General features: G+C 35.7%; 2 protein-coding genes, 1 long non-coding RNA gene and 1 pseudogene across 3 annotated transcripts; 2 read left to right on the top strand and 2 right to left on the bottom strand.

Annotated features, from left to right (window-relative positions):
- On the top strand, positions 1-2,239 carry LOC120180118 (ras-related protein Rab11C-like). Its single transcript, XM_039185512.1, has 3 exons — positions 1-112; positions 199-408; positions 1,559-2,239. The coding sequence occupies exons 2-3, from the start codon at positions 244-246 to the stop codon at positions 2,042-2,044; spliced, it is 651 nt and encodes a 216-aa protein (XP_039041443.1). The 5' UTR covers positions 1-112; positions 199-243; the 3' UTR covers positions 2,045-2,239.
- On the bottom strand, positions 455-879 carry LOC120180119. Its single transcript, XR_005521665.1, has 2 exons — positions 761-879; positions 455-671 (listed from the first exon to the last, which is right to left on the bottom strand). It is a non-coding gene; the product is annotated as an uncharacterized LOC120180119 (long non-coding RNA).
- A 395-nt stretch (positions 2,240-2,634) lies between the features above and the next one.
- Positions 2,635-3,598, top strand: LOC120180271 (annotated as a pseudogene).
- Positions 3,599-6,723: 3,125 nt separating this feature from the next.
- Positions 6,724-8,951, bottom strand: LOC120180327 (probable protein phosphatase 2C 24). The gene is made up of 4 exons (XM_039185675.1): positions 8,192-8,951; positions 7,795-8,100; positions 7,343-7,448; positions 6,724-7,259 (listed from the first exon to the last, which is right to left on the bottom strand). The coding sequence occupies exons 1-4, from the start codon at positions 8,681-8,683 to the stop codon at positions 6,904-6,906; spliced, it is 1,260 nt and encodes a 419-aa protein (XP_039041606.1). The 5' UTR covers positions 8,684-8,951; the 3' UTR covers positions 6,724-6,903.
- Positions 8,952-22,660: the final 13,709 nt, after the last annotated feature.

Genomic DNA, 22,660 nt, shown 5'->3' with positions numbered 1-22,660 from the left:
TTTTACTCTTCTCTATTTACGCCTTTCTACCCCCACAAATTTCATTACAATTCCTCCAAAGTTATCTGTTTTTCAATTTGATATTTTTCTCTTCTCGCTCTATCCACTTCGGGTGAGGTCAATCGTTTCAAGATCTTTCTATCTGTTCTCCGTTTGGCTTTATTTTCTTTGGAATTGACTGATTTTTGGATCTTCCAGGTTCGAGAGAGAAGAGATAAAGAATCTAGAGAAAAAGAGGGTAAAATGGCTCATAGAGCAGATCATGAGTACGATTACCTTTTCAAGATTGTGTTGATCGGCGATTCTGGAGTTGGAAAATCAAATATTCTCTCTAGGTTCACTAGAAACGAGTTTTGTTTGGAATCGAAATCCACTATCGGCGTCGAGTTCGCGACTAAAACCCTCCAGGTTTTTCATCTATTCAATCGACTCATCTTTTATTCATTTCCATGTATGTTTTTTTAGTTTCTTTTCTTTTATTCTGCTAAAAAGGATTTGTTTTACGAAAATTCTATTCACCTTTGATGTTTTGAGGTGTTTGTATACTTCTGATCTGATTTAGTTCCGGAAATTTTTGCATGTTTAAGTTGATTGTGAATAGTAAATAGAAAGTAATCTTAATAGATATTGTCTGACGAATCCGATTGCCGTCTCTCTTGCTATGATTGTAACTTGGAAGTTCATTTTGAATGATTTGTATTAAGGTGAGAGAAAAAGGTTACTGGATAGTGGTGATTGTCAAAAGTGATTTAACTTGTACCTTGGAAGTTCATTTTGAATGATTTGTATTAAGGTGAGAGAAAAGGGTTACTGGATAGTGGTGATTGTCAAAGGTGATTTAAGTTGTACCTTGGAAGTTCATTTTGAATTATTTGTAGTGATGTGAGAGAAAAGACTCCCGGATAGTGATGATCATCAAAAGTAATTTAAGTTGTACTTTTACACTGAAAGCCTGAAATCAAATAGTTGAGTCAAGAGATTGTTCCGTTTGTGTTTTAGGAACTGATTGCATATAAGATGTGTTTGAAAGTTGATCAATTTAAGGGGTTCTTTAGAATAAGAGGTGTATGAAGGATGAAAAATTTGTTAATCAAATTGTTATGATTCATAACAAATTCTTCATCCTTTAAGGTTAGTTAATATATTATCAAAGTAACAAATATTGTATTAAATGAAGTGGCGTTGTCAACTTTAATCTCCATTTCAAATATATTGGGTAAGATATTACTATGCCCAGTAAGCATAAATGGTGCTCTCTAGCAAAATCTTTTATTAGCAAAGCAACTAAGCCGGAAGGATGAGAAAGCTTTTTGTTAGTGAGAAAACAAGTAAACATCCTGTCGGCAATCTTTCTTTGTCTTCATTATTGTACTAATCCAAGTGATTCTTAGGTGGTTTAATTCTCATTTGTAATAATAGGAAGTATGTGCGTTTTCCAGCCTGTCATATTAGATTCTTTAGAACCTTCTTTGGGTTCTTTGTTTACTACCAGTCATTGGTGGAGTAGTGTTGTAAATTATTGTTGGTTCATATTTTGTTATTGTTTTCCTTTATACAGGTCGAGGGAAAGACTGTTAAGGCACAAATTTGGGATACGGCAGGTCAGGAGAGATATCGAGCTATCACCAGTGCTTACTACAGAGGGGCTGTTGGTGCACTTCTGGTATATGACATAACGAAGAGGCAAACCTTTGATAGTGTTCAAAGGTGGCTTCGTGAATTGAGGGACCATGCAGATTCTAACATTGTCATCATGATGGCTGGAAATAAATCTGACTTGAATCATCTCAGAGTTGTTTCTGAGGAGGATGGTCGTGCTCTGGCAGAGAGGGAAGGTCTTTCTTTTCTCGAGACATCAGCACTGGAAGCAACCAACATTGAGAAGGCATTCCATACTATATTGAATGAGATCTATCATATCATAAGCAAAAAGGCATTGGCAGCCCAGGAATCAGCAGCTAGTGACATAATTCCCGGCCAAGGAACTACCATTAATATCAACGATGCATCGGGAAACACTAAGAAAGGATGCTGTTCTACTTAAAAGGGTGACAGACAGGTTACATTTGAGAAGGTAAAAAATATTTGCTAGGAAGTAGACCCTTATTTGGTTTTATGTCAATTTTTGGCTTAGAGAGACGCATGTAGAATACATATTCATTTACTTAATTGTGATAAGAAAGCTTGTGATGTTTTGGACAACCACACGTTTGTTAGTCTAGTAGCAATAGAATGGAAAGGCCTGGTTTTACCTTACACTTCTGTTCTCAACATGTGTTACCTCAAAAATGGTGACTTGGAATTTTAGGTGGGAAGCTAATATTAGAAGGAAAAGAACCCCAAGTGGTTCTCTCTGATCATTAAGTGGCGTGTATTAAAAGTGTCCCCTGATATTTCACAGCATGTATGGCTTATTTAAAGTGTATGGACGTGAGAATTGAAAGGGTACAAGTATTGATATTTAAAGTTGGGCTGCTTCACCAAAAATAAAAATAGACATGAAATATTGGTAGGTATCAATGGTGGCATGCTCTGCATGAACAAGTAGCGGTCGTAAGCATAACAAACTCGAACGTGCTGTCCATTGACAGTTGAGGCTAATGGAGAATAAAACCAAGTGACCGCCCGATAAGGATGCGCATTACAGGATCTCATGCAAGTCCGTTGACTCAATACTCATCATTTATTTTATATATCGCTATGTTTATGGTATCAAAAACATCTGGTCACAATATTCAGAGGATCAAATTATTGAACTTTCAAAATATAAAATTTTATGAAATTACTAAACTCAATATTTAAAAGATAAATTTTAATTTATGAAATATTTAAATTAGTATTAGATTTAAAAAATTTGGAGGCTCAATTCCTTTCACCCTTCTTCAATTTCGTCATTGGTCCAAGATCTTTTATATTTTAATCTAGTAAATGATTATTCGAACTTGAAACTCGATGAGTGTTTATTGTAATTATAAAATATATTATATTATTAAAAATTAAATTTGAATTTAAAATTCAAACATAAAATGTAAAATGAACACAAACGAGAGGCAGAATGAGTGATACTATATCTAAACTTTGTGATCTTTTGTTGTTTTCTTTTTTCCAGGTGACATTCATGGGCAGTACACTGATCTTCTGAGGCTTTTTGAATTATATATTCCTGGGGGACTACGTTGATCGTGGCAAACACAGTTTGGAAACAATATGCCTTTTGCTCGCCTATAAGATCAAATATCCTGAGAACTTTTTCCTTTTCAGAGGGAATCATGAATGTGCTTCTATTAACCGGATTTATGGCTTTTATGATGAATGCAAACGAAGGTTCAATGTGAGACTTTGGAAATTCTTTACCGAGTGTTTTATTTGTCTTCCAGTGGCTGCTGTAATAGATGACAAAATATTGTGCATGCATGGCGACCTTTCCTCTGATTTAACAAATTTGGATCAAGTTAGGAGTTTAACCCGTCCAACTGATGTTCCTGATTCTGATCTGCTTTGTGATTTACTTTGGTCAGATCCTGGTAGTGGCATAAAAGGCTGGGGTATGAGTGATCGAGGAGTGTCATTTACTTTTGGCGCAGATAGTCTCTCTTAGTTCTTAATGAAAAATGATATGGACCTTGTTTGCCGTGCCCATCAGGTTAGGGAAATTTGCTCTGTTCTTCCTTCTTTATGTGTGTGGATGGTGTAAGCAAAGCAACTAACCATAATGTTTCTCTTTCAGGTTGTTGAAGATGGATATGAATTCTTTTCTGACAGACGGCTTGTGACAATATTTTCCGCTCCCAATTATTGTGGCGAATTTGATAATGCTGGGGCAATGATGAGCGTCGATGAAAGCCTAATGTGCTCTTTCCAAATTCTTAAGCCTGCAGATAAAAAGTCCAGTCTCGTTTGAGGAACACTACTGCTGTCTCTGTTCCTGCGCTGAATAGCTGATGTAAGTTTTAATCTCACTTTTATTAAACAACTGTATCATGTAATTCTACTCGCAAATATTTGTCACATTGATCACCTAGTTGACATATACATATTTGCAAACTGTGTTTTTTTATTTGTTATCTTTAGCCACCATTTCTTGTGTTCATATGATTTTGCCCTAGCTTCTTTTACGTTGTTTCTCAGATTATTCCATGTTTTTTTACCTTGTGTCTTTCTCAGTTGACAACCTAACCCGTGTTGTGTTTGTTGATTCTGACACATCTGGTGCAGTTTTGGTTGTGATTCGAGGAGAAATGTTCAAAGTATAGGATGCTGATGATGATATTGCAGCTCCTGTGATAATGAAATATGAGCATTTCACCCCCTACATTAAAGGGGTGCAGGCTATCTGTTTAAAGCTATTTTATAACCAGATGAAATAAAAAAGACAATACATGGTTGACAATGAACTCAACCGGTGAAATCCTCTATTCTTTTCTTTTTTAGCACGCAAGGCATTTTCAATATTTTATTATATATATTTTTTCATTGGAAAGGGAGGAAAGTTGGAGTAAATGATTACGGTTCAGGAATTAGGAATGGGGGAGAAGCTAAAGTCTTGAAAAAGCTTTTGAACTATTCCATGCTTTTGATTGTACCTAAATAAAAATTTACACTTCAATTTGAATTCAAATAAGTCTCGACTTTGAATGAAATGCTGCTTCATGTTAACGGGTATATTTTGATGTAAATTAAGGAGTTGTTTTATTTAAAAATTATATAAAAATATAAAAATAAAAAAATGTTATCATGATAATATTTATTATTTTAAAATATCAATTTTCAGTTTTTTGTTTTCAAAATGAATTTGTAGCTATTAATTTGTGTCATTAACAACCTCAACTGATAATTTCGAATGATTACCGTGATTTGAATCAATTTTTTGTTGTTGTAAATAATAGATTTAAATACCTTAATTTAAATAACTTTTAAGCATCACCTATAATACTAAATAAAATAAAAGATGAGAAAAATGAAGGGTCAAACGCTGTCGTTTCTCGAATATGAAAAGTGCTTTCGTTTTAGATGTAAAGTTTGGTAGGGATAGATTGGTTGCATCACAAAAGCATGCAGAGATGCGTACTTATTTTGGGGTTGTTGGGACAAAAAATTGGTGGCAGAGATCTACGTATAATGTGAGCAGATGAAGCTATAACGAAGACTTTCGTTTGTTTACAGTGAAAGGCACGATAAAAAAAATGGGAAATCCTTGAAAGAAACATAAACAAGACAAGAAATTAAGATGCATTTAAACAAGTAGTCTGTTAATGGCAATGCTCTTATGATAATGAGTGAAGCCAATCAAGTAAAACAAGCGCAACTTTCTTATCCTATAAACGAATACAAGTTTTCTTAGAATTAAAGGAATGGGTAACTTTTTAATCAAGGAAATATTGTTGTTTCAACTTGTCATTTATAAAACAAAGCACATTCCAATCTCACAAAGGTTATTTTGCTTCAGTTCACTCAGCTAAGCTAGCTTCATTAGAAACCTAAAAGATACAAAACTTAAGGTCTCTGGGTTTTGATCATTTTTAAGCATGCAAAATTCGAAACTTTGTTATAAATGCTGGTATTAAAATTGGTCCGTTAACATAATAGTTCCATTGAAATTAAACCACTAAATCGTAATTTTGACCCTAATAATCCACAGGAAAATGAATAAGCCCACCACCCTATTGATGAAGAGCATGTGGTAGAACCATAAGGTAAGATGTTGAATACTTTCGGGGCAAAAGCCCAAATTCACTGACATATTGTAACCCAATAATGAGAATTTTAAAAAATGAAAAAGTGGTGAAAGACAATTCATTCCCTGTTTGTATCTTCACAATACTTGTCAGCCACGAACCCAAAAGCTAAATAAAGAAAGACAAAGAATTATTGTTATTTTTAAGGTTTTGAATTTGAGCAATATAAATGTTAAGAGTATGGATATTTAATATCAAAAGTTAAAAATTATCTTTAAACATATATTATTTTATTTTTACCCTAGATTAATAATAAAAAAAAATGATTGTGTTTTGCCACTTCCAGCACAGCCAGAAGCGCTCGACACCATTTGAAAACACAGCTGGTTCAGGTTTTAGGCCTTTGGCGTTACTCTCATATTGATTTCGTCGTAATCTTTCTTTCATATTGAATGCAAAGAGATGGGTTAGGAACAAATCCAACCTGATCGGATCAATTTTTTAAAAAGATTAATTGAAAAAATTAATCGTTTTAAATTAATATTATATTATTATTTATACATTTTAAAAATAAATATAGTAATATCTATGTATTAAATAAATCTGACCTAATGCATAATCATTATAGATTTATAATAAAAATATAACAAAAAAAAGTATACATATATAAAGTGAATTAAAAACATAGAATAATGATTTTTTTGTTACATAGAATAATGAAATATTAAACATATTTAGAATACTTTAAAAAAATATGTTCAAACATATGCATGTTGCTCATGGTGTGCATGGAGTCGAAGTGAGAAAAGAAAAAGAGTTTACATTGAATTATAAGTTTTGGAGCTTAAATTTTTTGAAATTAGTCAGGATCCTTGTGATTTAATTTTTGGGGGCCTATATAGAGATGATTGTGTTTGGTAGGTTGGTTTCTATATAAGCATATGGGTTAATTATATACACGTTTTAACATTAATCCAGATCTGGTAGTGGGAATTCTCTAGACATGTTTCGATAATTTTATTGAGCTAAAAAATTACTTCAATAAATAATTCTTTGAATTTTTTAGGCACTAATTTCATAATTAATTAAAAAAACGGTACATAAGTGTAGAGAAAATAACCCACCTTTCCGTTCAATTGAACCAAAATGAAGAGAATAGGAGAGAAACAGTGATTCTATTTCTTTTCTTTTTTTTGAATAAGAAAAACAGTGAAGTTTCAAACGCCCATTACGTGTCTCTCCTTAGATCCACCACGACTACGCTGACATTGTCCGAACTATGCCTAGCCAACGCCAGCTTCGTCAACAGCATGGACGCGTCAGCGCAGGCCTTGTCTGAGATCTCTCTCCCCATCACTGACCCTTCAAGCGCCTCCCCTTCCACTCTACCCGGCGACAACAGCAGGGCGTTTAAATCACACTTCCCACCCCTTAAACACATGCGCACCAACCTGCATGCAGTATCATTGGACACTACGTCCCATAAACCGTCACTAGCAAGAATTAAAAATTCGTCGTCAACCCTCCGGTCATTAACCGTAACCTCCGGCTCACAGCTCACGTAGGGTTTCAAGTAGTTATCACCTGTGGCGTAGACAATGTTTCAGGTAAGCAGGATAGGATATTTAAAAGAGAATGAAAATTTACTTGAGTGCTTTAAATTTTACCTATGGCTCTGGACATCGCGAGGACTCCCAGAACTCGAGGACCATCCCAGAAAATGACCCGACCTCCCGCTTCTTCGATCCGATTTAGTTCATCCGGACGATCTGGCTATTTACATGCAAGGGGACAAAAACAGGTTTATTTATTTAACATGATATAATAAAATTTACTCCTAATTCAAAATTTAGTTGTTGAAACAGCCAGAAAAAATCCAAAACCATCGGGTTCAGATGTCTTGTTTCCGTATGATACGCATAGAGGCCGGTGCACTGCACTTAATACATGCTCTACATTAGGCTGCCTAGAAATTACAAGGAATAAAAAAAACATTTTCGGGGAAAGTCTTATTTCTTAAAGCAAGTTGTTTGGTTAACTAGAAATATGGTGAAAGCTAAGAAAAATTTTCTTGCGGAATTTCTCAAGCTTTAAGCCGCTAACTACCGTGCGTATTAACCTTGTGATCAGACGATAAAGGAACAGGCTTGCCGTTACGACACAAAACAGCTCTCGAATCACCACAGTTGGCAACTACTACTTTATCAGGCGTTAGAATAGCGACAACAGCGGTAGATCCAACGGCATCACACTCGGGAGACTGTAACTCGCATCGGCAATTAGCACCATCCAAGCTTTCGTTCCATTTTATTGCTTCCTTATCCATGCGCGTGAAGCTACGTTCCATTGCTCCTTTCCATTCCTCCTCGCTGACCAGCTCTTCTTTCACCAGTTCGTGTAACCGTTCTTTGCACCTTATTGCCACCTAACAATCAAAACCGCCAAGCAATATTCAATTTCATCTGAAAATAAGTGAACAGTAACATCAGCATATTTTAAAATTTTAAGGATCGTACGTGAGAGCAACCGTGACCGTCATATACGCCAAAATAGTGGAAGCCACTGGCGGAGGGGTCCTGGCCTTGGCGGTGGAAAGACGGATGAATAGCGACGGCGTCTTCCATGTCCCTTCTCCTTCCACAAACCGAAGCGACGCCAAACTTAGGATGTAAACCTGAATCGTTCACAGGATTCAATAGCGAGGGACTCGAGTGACTTTTCATTATCGTTCCGTTCGTTTCCGATCTTCCATTTTTAGGTATAACCGTTCGTTTTCTGTCCTCATCAGAAGCAGAAATTTCATTAGCGTTTTCGGAGTCTAGAAAAAATGATGCCTCGTAAACTTGCATCTTCTTGCGTTTCCTGCTGTTTTCAGCTTCCGATGAAGCCATGTCCACGATTTTAATTCGTCTAATCTCCATTCTACGTCTCCTTGCTGCGCGCGAACTCGGCTCGTACGGTATTGTTGCTTGCCCTTCGTTCACCACTCTGCGGCAGATCTCCGCCATTAGAATAACTAAGACCACACCATTATTAATATAAAAACGATCATATATTACTCCTAGTCAAGCTTTATTCTATTTTCCAAATAAGAGACCAACGAAAAAATGAATACGAAAATGAAATAGAAAAGGACTGTGGCGCTGTCTACAGAGAAGCATTTAAACTAAACAGAAGAAACTTTGGGTTCAGAAAGAAGCTGTTTCTTTGGGTTGCCACTGCAGAGTGCCCGATATCTTCTCGGGCAGACCATAAAACATGTAGTACTCTAATTTGGAAAGAAGCTCATCTCCACCGCTGATCTCACATCTCTCTTCTGTTTCAAATCAACCACGTGTTTCTGTGATCCAATCAGGTCTCAACAGCGCTCAACAAAGCAACTTCCTTTCCTGACACGCATGTGGTCCTACCTAAAACACTTTTATTTTCTTCTTCCCATTTTGAACTATTTAGATATGAGAAAGAAAATAAGAAAGATATTTATTTTTAATATATTCGAGATCCTATCCATGTGTCGTAATTGTGAATTATGAGACTGCATGATCTCTCTCTCTCTCTCTAAAGTCCGCTCAAAATTCCAACTTTTTCCCACTTACGGCGTCGTGGCCCAATGAAATTCATTCACGTATGAGTTGCTGATATTGACTCGCGGGTCCCAGTGTCCATATTTGACGCCTATATTGAATATATATCTAAAGAATCCTTTGGTGCCCATTAATATAGAACACGTGTCTATACCCGACCCGGATAATTTAAAAGAATTCACTAGGAAATGACCCTTTACCTTACACAAGTTTCAAAAGTTGGAGCATCTTTTCGAGTAGGCAGCAACAAAATCCCACAAACTATATTCTGCAGGAAACGTGGGAGTTGATGATTGGACAACGTGTTCAGTGAGAGAGGAGATTAAGGTAGAGCGGGGACCACAAGTGAGGAGAGAACCCCAGGTACACGCGTAACTGAAGAGAGGTTACGCATTGACGGAAAAAAGGTAAAATTGCCACGTGATTGTTGGGGAGTGTGGAAATAAATTAGGCGAATAGCGAGTTTAACTAGAGTTAAGTTAAATAGAACCAAGAGTATGAATGTTTGGTTAGTTGGGTTTTGTTTCATGGCTTTAACATAGAAAAGTTATATTATCGATTTTATTATTTTTTTAAAAAAAGTGGGTAAAAAATTATTATTTTTATTAAAAAATATTTTAATATTTTTGATAAAGTGACTATTAATAATAAAATCGACAATATTTTATCGGATATATTAATAAAATTAATAAAACGTTCAATAATAATAAAATTAATAAAAATAATAATATTTTCAATAAATTTTTATTGATTTTATTAAAAAAATAATAAAATTGATAATATTGAAAGTTGAAACTCCACACGCACTTTCCTCTAGAGATGCAAAAAAAACCTTGCACAGAAGAGGCCAGAGGGCATCTATTGTGAGAAACTTCTTTCATCTCTCTTTCCTTTTTCTCTTTAGGAGAACAAATAGTGGTGACGCGTGGCAAAGTGGGATGGATACGTGGAAAGAAGATGACGGCACGTATAGGGGGAAGTGGGAATTAGAAAAAGTGGGCAGCTGAGAATGTTCGGATGAATTGGGGGAAGAGGCAAAAGGAGGATTACGTGGTGAAGGTAGCATGGGTAATGCATGGTTTTTATTACATTTGGCGCCACGCATGCATGAAACGCAGAAAGAAAAAAAGATGGGGGTGGGGATTGTATGGTTTCGCAGTTCAGACCTTGCATGGTGTTTTAATTTCAAGGTTTTGGGGGATAATATTATTTCACATATTAACAATGGAGTTTTAAATTTCCATAAGCATGGTGTATTTTGACCTCTTTAATAAGAAAAATGTTATTTTTCTTAAAAATTTAAATTCAAACAATTTTTTTTATAAAAATATAAATTATCACTTTAAATAAAATATTTTATAATTACTATAAACAATTTAATTTTTTTTCTATAAACATGATAGGATAGATAACGTGTGTTAAACTCCACATATAAACTTAATCATATGTCACATGTCCTTAATATCATTTAAATGTTTATTAACAAACTGAAGAATGTAATAAAATGTATCAATTATGTAGATGCTCGTTTTTGTCCGGGGCCAAGTCAGAGCAAACTCGAAGCAGAACAGTTGGAGGCCCAATTCAGCGATCCAACTTCTAGCCCACGTGAAGCCCTGAAAAACCAAAAAATAGTTATCATAAATTAATCAGTAAAAACTGTAAAAATGATGGTTTTTTTACTAGAAATTAACCACCAGAAATGTGGGACACGATCGAAAAATTACACAGGGAAGAGAGAAAGAAAAAAAAACAAGAAAGGACCAGAGATTAAAGAGGGGGTGGGGACACGAAACACAAAAAGAAGAAGAAGAAGAGACTTTTCAGACCAGAGAGAGGGAGGCAACTGAAGGAGAGAAAGCAGAGACCATTAAAAAACCAACGAAAAAACCAGAGAGAGAGGAAAAAAAAGGAGGGGTATTTGGATTTGTCATGGGAAAGCTGTAAAAAACAGGAGAACAACCATTCTAGATAGAAGAGGAGGATTTTCTCTTACCCTTGGAAAAACGAACAGAAACCATTGTAACAGAAGTATCCAAATTGTATTCAAAGGGCCGAGAAAGCAATAGAAATACGATTTGATTTGAGGTATTCTTCTTGGGGTCCTTCATTCTATTTCTATTTTTAATTTTTTTATAGTTTTCTTGGTGCATGATTGATTTATGTATCGAAATCAAAATACATACAAAATAGGAATTGCATGGTCTTTTATTTCTTTATTTTTGGTAATTTCTTCACCTATTTCAAACACAAAAACAACCTTCAAAATAACCATTCGGGTGTCCCAAAATCAGAAGTGAAACAAATAAGATGAGGGTCTTGATAGCTTACCTTGTAGTGCGTTGGGGTTTGGGGGTTGAACTCGTCGGTTAATGTCGTTGCATGTGGTCTTGGTGTTCGAGGGTTCTGTAATAGTAAAGATAGACGAGAAGTCAGGGTCTAGATTTGGTTTAGTTTAGTCTCGGCCATGGAGTATCTTGGAGTGAGCTGCATCATGAGTGGCAGCCATGGAGGCTTTGGTTTAGTTGGCGAACGACGCTTTAGCCGAGAGGTGAGGTTTAGAGAAATGGTGAGTGTTGGGTGGCCGGTTGTTTAGTTTTGGTAAGTTTAGGTTAGGTTCATTTTTAGTTTAGATTTTATATTAAGTGTTTTGGGTAAATTAGCTTTTAGTCATCATACTTGTTAGGGTAAATTATTTTTAGGTCATCAAAATTTGTAAGTTTAGAATTCTGTTCCTTTATTTTTATGTACGTTCAATTTCAATCCCATGCAACATTATTGTATCTAACTTCTGTTGTTTTAGACATTTAATTTCTAATGCGCATGTTTCATTTAGATCCCTACTTTAGATTTAACTTGTATGATGAATTTTATAATTATTTAAATTTAGTCATTATTTTAACATGTATATATATACACTTTTTAACATTTGTAGTTTAGCATGTCATGTTTTTATTTTTATATTTAAGTCACATTTGTATATTATAGGTTAGTATGCATGGTTTATAATTTTAAATTTAGAAATATATGTATATATATATATATATATTTTTTTTATATGTCACGTTGTATGGCATTTTTGATTTTGTTTAATTAATTTTGGTATGACATTTTTTGCACAATTTGCATGATAGCCCCACATACATAACTCGGCCTATTACATAATCGGACTAAGGGTAATACCCTTTTAATTTAAAATTGTCTCGAGTGGCCTGTCTTAACTGATTAGAGGGCAGTTTTGACTATTTTAAATTAAAAGTGTATCCCGAAAGTGAAACCAAAAAATTGATTCGTCACTTAAAATTTGGGAACGAAAGAAAATGAAATGTTCGTTTATTTAAATTTATCGAGAAAAGGTTATTATAGCTTTTAAGATCTGGTCTCGATATTTGTAAATAATCGAACATTCTTTATCTTTCTAAAACAACTCGGTAATTTTAATTTAATTTATTTGAGTGCTTTTGAATATTGTAAAATTCATATTTGTTGTTTTATGGGATTAAAAGTCAAATTAAATTTGAATTTGTAAAGTTCATTGCAAAGACGTTAATTAATCGACTAGGTACCGATTTAGGGCGTTGTGGGAGTGCTAATCCTTCCCTGCACGTAACTGACTCCCGAACTTGGATTTTGGTAAAGCGGACCTTAATTTGTTGTTTTAATTAAAATTAATTTTTATTTAAAATAATAAACATTTTTGGGTGCCCAATTACACCCTAATCAAAGATTGGTGATGACTCTTTGAATCGTATTTTTTTCGATCGTAAAGGAAATTTAATTTTTTTTAAACGAAAGGTTTTTAAATTGCATTTGTTTTTAAATTAAAAATCAATTGAAAGAGATAATTCAAAAATTGATGTGGTTTTCAAAATCTCACATTTTCACCTTTAAGAAAAAAATCGTTTCGACAGCTTGGCGACTCCGCTGGGGACTTTTTTTTAGAGAGTCAGGCCGATAGTCGATTAATTAAATGTCTTTGCAATTGAAAGTTACAAATTTGTTTTAATTTGGTTTTTTATCCCTTGTTTGGTTTTTAATAAGTTTTGTTTGTATTTTGATTTAATTCGATTAACAATTAAATAGTTGTATTGATCTGTTTGCTAATGGTTTCAGATTATTTGTGAATTGAGAATTGATTTTTGAGTGCTTTTATTATGTGTTTTTTCGCTTTTCCTCACACACTGCACAGTTGCATTATCATAACATGAGCTAAAACCCCGCTCCGTCCTATTTAAGTAGGAGTGAGAGACTATGCCCTCGTGTGGTTTTCACCTCCGCATGGGATAGTGGATCGCTCCTGGAGCTCACGCCTTATGGTCCTCGTGATGGTATTCACCTCCGCATGGACATAAGGAGGTGTGTTCCATCGAAATTGAACTCGATCCCCTAAAGCCTGTGATGGGCCAGGATTGAGGGTTCGGCAGCCCAAGGGGGCACCAGCAAGGACAATTCGAGAACCTCTTTAGAACCGAACTCAGCATATAGTGAACATAGAGCCCAATTTTAGGTCGAGCCTAACCTAAACCTTAAGAATCCCGTGAGGAGGGAACACAAGGAAAAGCTTTTTGAGTCATTTAATTTCGTTTTTTGAATAAATGTATGTGAACTAGAAATCATGCGGTTAGGTTTATTTTTTTGAGCATGTATGCGAACTAGAAATCATGCGGCTAGGTTTATTTTTCTCGAAGCATGCAAATTAGATATCATGCGGTTAGAAATTTTTTTGTGAATGACAAGGCATGGGGGTAGATATCATGTTGGGTAGGATTTGCTAAAGCATGATTGGGTAGCCAGCATATGAGGGTAGGTTTTATTTAATGATTTTGATACTTATTATTTTGTTGTTTATATTATGTGTACTAACCCATTTTGTTATATGTCTATTTTATTTTGATTTTATTGCATTTGCATCTTCATGTCATCCAAAGGTGTTAATTCGCAAGTGATTGACTAATAAGAAGGGTGGTCATAATGAGACAAGAAATTCTTAATCATGTAATCAAAATCGGGAGATCCAGAGGCGTTCAGATGATTCATGAAGAAGGACATCCGATGAATGAAGAAATTTGAAACTGATTGAAGACTGATCCACAAAGAAAAACATCATGAAGATGTTCCCTCAGGAGATAGATGCAGTAATGCCAAGGAAAAAGACCCTTCATAAAGACGTGAAGAGCACTTTTCTTGAAAGTGGAGATGGAGATCCCAAGATTCAATTCAAGGACAATCGATTTCATCAAATGTGATAAAATACGCCGACCATTTTTGAGATGCAATGCCAGATTACATGAAGAGTATGATTCAAGGAAATGAAGAATCACAATTGTATTTTGATTACATGGTGTAATGAAATCTTGTTGTCTAAATGAAGGTTGTTCTATAGTGGTAACTTTTGGGATTAACACCTTTTGCATTTTCATTTTTTCATCCACATTTGCATTCACATCGCTTTAATTTAAGCATTTTTACATGCATAAATCATGAAAATATGAGAGTAACTCGTGAAGGATGATGTGGCAGAAGCTATGAAATTAAATTGAAGTTACCCTGAGACGTGTTTCTGGAAAGATAGACAACAATGAATGAGATCTTAGCACGAGTTAGTAAGATCGAGAGAATTCAAGAACAGCTCGTAAGGACCCAACAAGAAATGATTGATGAAGCAAGGAAGTTCCAAGTTGAATCCAGGGGACATATGTCCAAGTTGATGAGAATGATGATTACAGTGATATATGGGGATAAATCATCAGATGACCCTATTACACAAGAAAATATAAAGACTTCGGGTGAGAATCTGAATGTTAGTGGTGCAGTCAATGTGATGATAGCAAATGATCAAGAACAGATGAAGACTTCGAGTGAGAATCTGAATGTTAGTGGTGCAGCCAATGTGATGATAACAACTGATCAAGAACCTGTTAGGGGATGTGGTAATTCAAGTCAACTCCAAAAATTAAGTAAGATTCCAAAAGATGCTACGGAGATCATACTGGGAAAAACAGAAGTTAAGGGTGAAACTTCTAATACGAAAGTGGAACCGGACTCAAAGAAAAGAGGCATAGAGGAGGTTCAAGTGTCAGTAAAGAAGGCCAAAAAGAATAGAAAGAAGAAGAAGATGACACCTATGGTTCCAATTCCGATCTCATATTCAGACTTGTTACCCTTTCTCTATGAAAGTGGGCTTCTAAAGCCTTTTCCTCCGAGGTACAATACTTATTTGCGTCCAGACTGACAAGGTGTCAAGAAATCATGCGGTTATCATTCTCAAAGTTTAGCCACTCTACATAAGATTGTTCGATCCTGAGATTTAAAGTTCAAAACTTCATCACGGAAGGGTTGTTATGCTTTGAAAATGGAAAACCTAAGCTCCCCGAGAGCTCAAAACTTGTCGATGAAGGGAGATCTGCAAATCAATGTCTCTCCAATATGTTGGTCAAATGTTAAACCTTCAAAGCGAATGTTCCAGTGGTCAATCACAAGGTCTTCAATATGATCATAATAACGGAAAGGAGAAAGTGAGATCAAAAGAGTTTTTATATAGCCAGATATATCCAACGTTGCTCCAAGCCCAATTGATTGTCCCACGTCTGGCCAAGCCTTTGCTGCCCCCTTATCCGAGTTGGTATAATGAGGATGTTACTTGTGAATATCATGCTAGAGCCCGAGGACACTCTATCGAGAATTGTAGCAACTTCAAGCGACAAGTTCGAGATCTTTTGGCTCATGGAGTTATAGAGGTGGATGCTCAACAGTTGAAAATTAATCGCCAGAATGAAGTTGATGGGGTTGAAACAAGTGAAGTACATGCCGAAGAGAGTGTTGAAAAGGAGAAAAATAAAATCAAGAAAGCGAGATATGTGAAGCATAGATAAAAAATCAACTCTTGAGACCTCTCTGACGCTAAAAAAGAAGATATAAGTGGGAAGTGACAAGAAGAAAGTCAAAGGAGAGGTAGTCCGAGACTGGCCGCAGAAGATGTATTGGGAAAATATGACCCTCCAGGTTTTTTAAGTGCCCATTTCTGACTTGTTATCCCCTTTAATCAAGAATCAGTACCTCACTCCAAGGCCATTAAGAATGAAGACTAGCCCATATGCTTATGGCTATGACCCGAATAGTGCTTGTGATTTTCATCTAGGGGCATTGGGCCATCACACTGAGTGCATACCATTGATGGAAGAGATAGAAAGGCTCGTTGACAAGGGAGTCCTAACAAGAAATGATCGAGAAATGGGGAGTAAGTAAGGGTAAAAACCCTAATCCAACGGGGCACCCACCATTCTAGGGAAAATATGGCATTTTGGTTGAACAAGTGAAGGTTGTGCTCCACCATAATCGTATTTTCCATTTGCGGCATCTTGTTTGAACATTTGTTTATAACGATATTTAAATAAACTCATGTTACTTTAAGAATGACGATCATTGAATCAAATTCATGATTTGAAATTCTTTGAATATCAACTGAATTAAAAGCTCTTTAATGATTAGAGTTATAAATCTTTGACAAAATGACAAGGTTGAAACCTGATAAAACAAGGACCTTGACCTTATCCCCAGAAGATACAATCGAACACCGTACCTTTTTATTGCAGGGACCGATATAACATTCTTCTATCATAATGGAATGAACCATAGGCTTGGTATTCAGGTATGCATAGGAGCGGGCAACATGGGGCATCTTTTGTGTATGACATTACAAAACTGTCTAGACCATACTTTTGTTGACGACGTTCAATGATGATTATAACCTTTACGGATGGAATAGTCGAATAGGTGAATCTAGTTCATGTCAGTTGCTTGGAAATTGAACTCTAACGATGAGATTTTCTGACTTTCAAAAACACCTAGACTATAACAGGTTCTCCTTGACAAGCTTAAGAAATGGAATCCGTATACCCAAAAATATATCTATATATATATAATATATGTTTATACAATAAAGCTGAGCTATTCCACTAAGGCAATTGGTTATAGAGAAAACTCGAAAGCCCTGGCTTTATGAATAGATTATATTCAAACCATGACCTTAATCGGGTACTTGGCAATTCGGTGTATGCTCCACTGTGATTGTCAAGTCAATGACTTTGTGATGAGATGAATCCTTCAGCTAGCCCGATAAAGGTAAATTACAATAAAGCTGATTTCAGCTAGCCAGAAAATGGAAAATTAAATCAATTTTATAAATAAGGAGTTGCGGCAAAAATGGACTAAGGGAGATAAGGAACACCTGTTATAGTCAATTTCACACGTGCACTCAGAAATTTCATTTTTAGATCGATATTTCTGCACTGCCTTGGTTAGAGGAGTCTACAAGGCTTGAACAAATGGAAAATTTCAGAGAACTGAAATGGAAGTGTTCTAGAAAGTATAGTAATGGATTATGCTAGTTGCGTCATTTTATCCGCATCCAATTAAAATACCAAGCCAAGAAAGAAGGGCATGTTGCAATATTCACGATGACCGAGAAGGAAATAATATTTCGGTGGTTGAAACCTTAGAAAATAGGAAGCCAACCCCTTAATTTTGACACTTGTCAAAGAGCTATAACCCTGAAAATATTAAAGAGCTATTGATTCTTTTGATATTCCGTGAACTCTTGTTTATGATTTGAATCAATTGTGAGCCTGAATTAAGGGGCAGCGTTTTACAAAATTATTTCATTCTTTGATCCCTAAAATAAGAGAAAGGGGAAAATATTTTCAAACAGGATAGTCTCAAATGTGAAAGGTGACGAGGCACTTTTGCCTCCATTGAAGAAAGAATAAGCGATGCCAGAACATGAAGCATTCCACAGTGTTGAAAGCAAATAGTCCGAGAGATCAGAAGGACTGAGGAATGGAGCTTGTAACACTCCTTTATGACGTTGTCAGTAACCAGTCAAGCAAATGATCACCATATGGAAAGGGGCATATATCCCAGTGCATAGTAAAAATGCAAGAGTGTGACCAGTCAAGAATAAGATGATCACTTTATTTGAAGAAACGGCACGCATATCCCAGCACATAACAAAAAGCAAGACATTGCGTTAGAAGGGTTGATCATTTCTTAAGTGTCAATGACAGCGTGAAGAAAAGCCCTCAAGCTATTTGACAACACACATCATGTTGAGATGATGGGGCATTTTGAAGGCCGTACCAGTATGAGATAATGTCGGGGCACGACTGAACCCACATCATGTTGAGATGATAAGATTCAGACCAAAAAGGCATTGAAAATGAACCTTATAATTTGAGGTGTTAGGGCATTTTGAAGGCTCGTACCTGAATAAGATAATGTTGCGGCATTAGTGAAGGCTTGTTCCAGCTAAAGGTATTATTGTGGGGCATCTTTGGAAGCCAATAAAGACCTGTGAAATGATCATTGAATTGAAAAATGGTTCCAAGGGGATAAAAATGTATGAAGAATGAAAATGGTGAAACAATGACAGTGGAGTTTACCATATATGATCATTTTGTCTATCATCAGTTGCATTATTATGGTGATGTCACATGCATCAATGTTGGCGAGCCGAAACATCCCACTTTAATCTTCATTGAGTTTTGGTATTCTTGTAATCCTATACAAAAACTCTGGACTTTATGCAAAGAGCTTCTCTGGTTAAAAGATATGGGCAGAAGCCACAAGAAAAGATGAATGTGTTGACAAATGATTTACGAACTAGTAAATATGATGCTGAATCAATGTTGCGATCATGTGTTGTTTCCATTATCCGAGATGAAGGTTGTCATACGCAACTCCAAGGTTAAAATGAGAAATGATGTGGTGACATGAAAAATTGGGATAAATCCTCCTTGTGATATGAATTAAAGCAGAATAGATGCTACTATCCCATTGATCTTTGTGGAGTTCGACGCAGTCATGTACATAGTCTCCAAAAATGGGGCAATACAATCATGTTTCTGACCATAGCAAGAAGTTGAGAGAGAAAACACTTTCTCCGAAATAAAGATAGATAACAAAGACGGTAATGAGATAGAAGAAGATCAGATGGCTCGTCAAAAATGCAAGTTGGAAACTATGAGTTGCTACACGGGTATATAAAGCAGACCCTGGAAAGGAATGATCAAGTATAAGAAGACTATGTTCACCACTTTGAAGTCAAATGAAGATGGAATCGACATTTATGCATTCATGAGAACATCATTTGCATAAAAGAAAATGCATTACACTAATACATTTAATTGCATTTGTGTTCGTGTTTCATGCATAAACACATGGTTTTGACAGATCTTACAGTGAAAAGAGAAGATGCAGGATGTCAAAAGGCCAATAAGTCGAAATGAAGATTTCAAACCTTAAACGCAAGAAATCGCGTTTAGAGAGACATATCCTGAAGAATTGAGAGGTCTAATCCACAGAAGAAGCATTACTCTAAAGTGATAACCATCAGATATAGAAGAAAAACAAAGATGTTCGCGTATGAAGAGAGGAATCACTCGATTAAAGTGACTTGTACACAGAAGATTGGGGTAAAGCCAAGTCTTCACCAAAGAGTAGTGAAGCAAATCCATTTTGATCATTCACCAAAGAGTAGTGAAGCAAACCATCTTAAGCCTTCACCGAAGAGTAGTGAAGCATATCCTTTTTAAGCCTTCTCGGAAGAGTGTTGGAGCAAACCATCAGACTATCAGATGTAGGAGAAAAAGAAAAATTTCTCGAGTAAAAAGAAAAGAAAACGTGCGCGAGGAGTTATTAACCGATTCAATGTCCCATGAAGGGAGAGGTTCAAATGACAGTCAAGTCAAGGAAGACTCTCGTATTTAGTTGTGGCGAGACAAGCTCTCACAAGAGAAATGAATTCAAAAAGATTCTCTTAAATTCTAAATTTTTTAGTATAATGATTTTCAAATTTTCAAGCATACATTAATGATTGATAATGTTTGATTTTCAGGTTTGACATTCGAAGCAAATCAAACTTAAGTCTTCACGAGAGAGTAGTGAAGCAAACCATCTAGAGGTCTTCACAAGAAAGTAGTAAAGCAGAAGAATATGTTCGAGTTCCATACTCCCTAGAGAAAGAGGGAGCGAACCCGTAAGAAGAAGATGTTCGAGTTCCATACTCCCTAGAGAAAGAGGGAGCGAACCCGTAAGAAGAAGATGTTCGAGTTCCATACTCCCTAGAGAAAGAGGGAGCGAACCCGTAAGAAGAAGATATTCGAATTCCATACTCCCTAGAGAAAGAGGGAGCAAACATGTAAGAAGAAGATATTCGAGTTTCATACTCCCTAGAGAAAGAGGGAGCGAACCCGTAAGAAGAAGATGCTCGAGTTCCATACTCCCTAGAGAAAGAGGGAGCAAATCCGTAAGAAGAAGATGTTCAAGTTCCATACTCCCTAGATAAAGAGGGAGCGAACCCGTAAGAAGAAGATGTTTGAGTTCCATACTCTCTGAAGCAATAGGGAGCGGACACGTTTATTGAAGATCGAGTCTTATACTCTCTGAAGGAATAGGGAGCAGACACATTTTATTGAAGATCGAGTCCTATACTCTCTGAAGGAATAGGGAGCGGACACGTTTGTTGAAGATCAAGTCTTATACTCTCTACAGAAATAGGGAGCAGACTTATCATTTGAAGATTTTTCAAGTTTCATTTATCCCGAAGTAACAGTGAGTGGTTTAATCTTTTGAAGTTCTCATGACCGGACAAACTCGATCATCTTTTGATATTTGCTCTATTCTCGTTATACGACAATGAGCAAAGAGGGGCAGCTGTAGATACTCGTTTTTGTCCGGGGCCAAGTCAGAGCAAACCCGAAGCAGAGCAGTTGGAGGCCCAATTCAGTGATCCAGCTTCTAGCCCACGTGAAGCCCTGAAAAACCAAAAAATAGTTATCAGAAATTAATCAGTAAAAACTGTAAAAATGATGGTTCTTTTACTAGAAATTAACTACCAGAAATGTGGGACATGATCGAAAAATTACACAGGGAAGAGAGGGAAAGAAAAAAACAAGAAAGGACCAGAGATTAAAGAGGAGGTTTGGACACGAAAAAAAAAAAAAGAAGAAGAAGAGACTTTTCACACCAGAGAGAAGGAGGCAACTAGAAGGAGAGAAAGCAGAGACCATTAAAAATCCAACAAAAAAACCAGAGAGAGAGGACAGAAAAAAGGAGGGGTATTTGGATTTGTCATGGGAAAGCTGTAAAAAACAGGAGAACAACCATTCTAGATAGAAGAGGAGGATTTTCTCTTACCCTTGGAAAAACGAACATAAACCATTGTAACAGAAGTATCCAAATTGTATTCAAAGGGCCGAGAAAGCAATAGAAATACGATTTGATTTGAGGTATTCTTCTTGGGGTCCTTCATTTCTATTTTTATTTTTAATTTTTTCTAGTTTTCTTGGTGCATGATTGATTTATGTATCGAAATCAAAATACATACAAAATAGGAATTGCAGGGTCTTTTATTTCTTTATTTTTGGTAATTTCTTCACCTATTTCAAACACAAAAACAACCTTCAAAATAACCATTCGGGTGTCCCAAAATCAGAAGCGAAACAAATAAGATGAGGGTCTTGATAGCTTACCTTGTAGTGTGTTGGGGTTTGGGGGTTGAACTCATCGGTTAATGTCGTTGCATGTGGTCTTGGTGTTCGAGGGTTCTGTAATAGTAAAGATAGACGAGAATTCGAGGGTCTAGATTTGGTTTAGTTTAGTCTCGGCCATGGAGTATCTTGGAGTGAGCTGCGTCATGAGTGGCAGCCATGGAGGCTTTGGTTTAGTTGGCGAACGACGCTTTAGCCTAGAGGTGAGGGTTGAGAGAAATGGTGAGTGTTGGGTGGCCGGTTGTTTAGTTTTGGTAAGTTTAGGTTAGGTTCATTTTTAGTATAGATTTTATATTAAGTGTTTTGGGTAAATTAGCTTTTAGTCATCATACTTGTTAGGGTAAATTATTTTTAGGTCATCAAAATTTGCAAGTTTATAATTTTGTTCCTTTATTTTTATGTACGTTCAATTTCAATCCCATGCAACATTATTGTATCTAACTTATGTTGTTTTAGACATTTAATTTCTAATGCGCATGTTTCATTTAGATCCCTACTTTAGATTTAATTTGTATGATGAATTTTATAATTATTTAAATTTAGTCATTATTTTAACATGTATATATATACACTTTTTAACATTTGTAGTTTAGCATGTCATGTTTTTATTTTTATATTTAAGTCACATTTGTACATTATAGGTTAATATGCATGGTTTATAATTTTAAATTTAGAAATATATGTGTATATATATATATTTTTTATATGTCACGTTGTATGGCATTTTTGATTTTGTTTAATTAATTTTGGTATGACATTTTTTTGCACAATTTGCATGATAGCCCCACGTACATAACTCGACCTATTACATAATCGGACTAAGGGTAATGCCCTTTTAATTTAAAATTATCTCGAG

Source organism: Hibiscus syriacus, unplaced genomic scaffold (genome assembly GCF_006381635.1).
Source record: "Hibiscus syriacus cultivar Baekdansim isolate YM2019G1 unplaced genomic scaffold, ASM638163v2 tig00112491_pilon, whole genome shotgun sequence".
In the NCBI taxonomy this organism is placed as follows: Eukaryota; Viridiplantae; Streptophyta; class Magnoliopsida; order Malvales; family Malvaceae; genus Hibiscus; species Hibiscus syriacus.
This window is presented reverse-complemented; position numbering and strand designations above follow the sequence as displayed.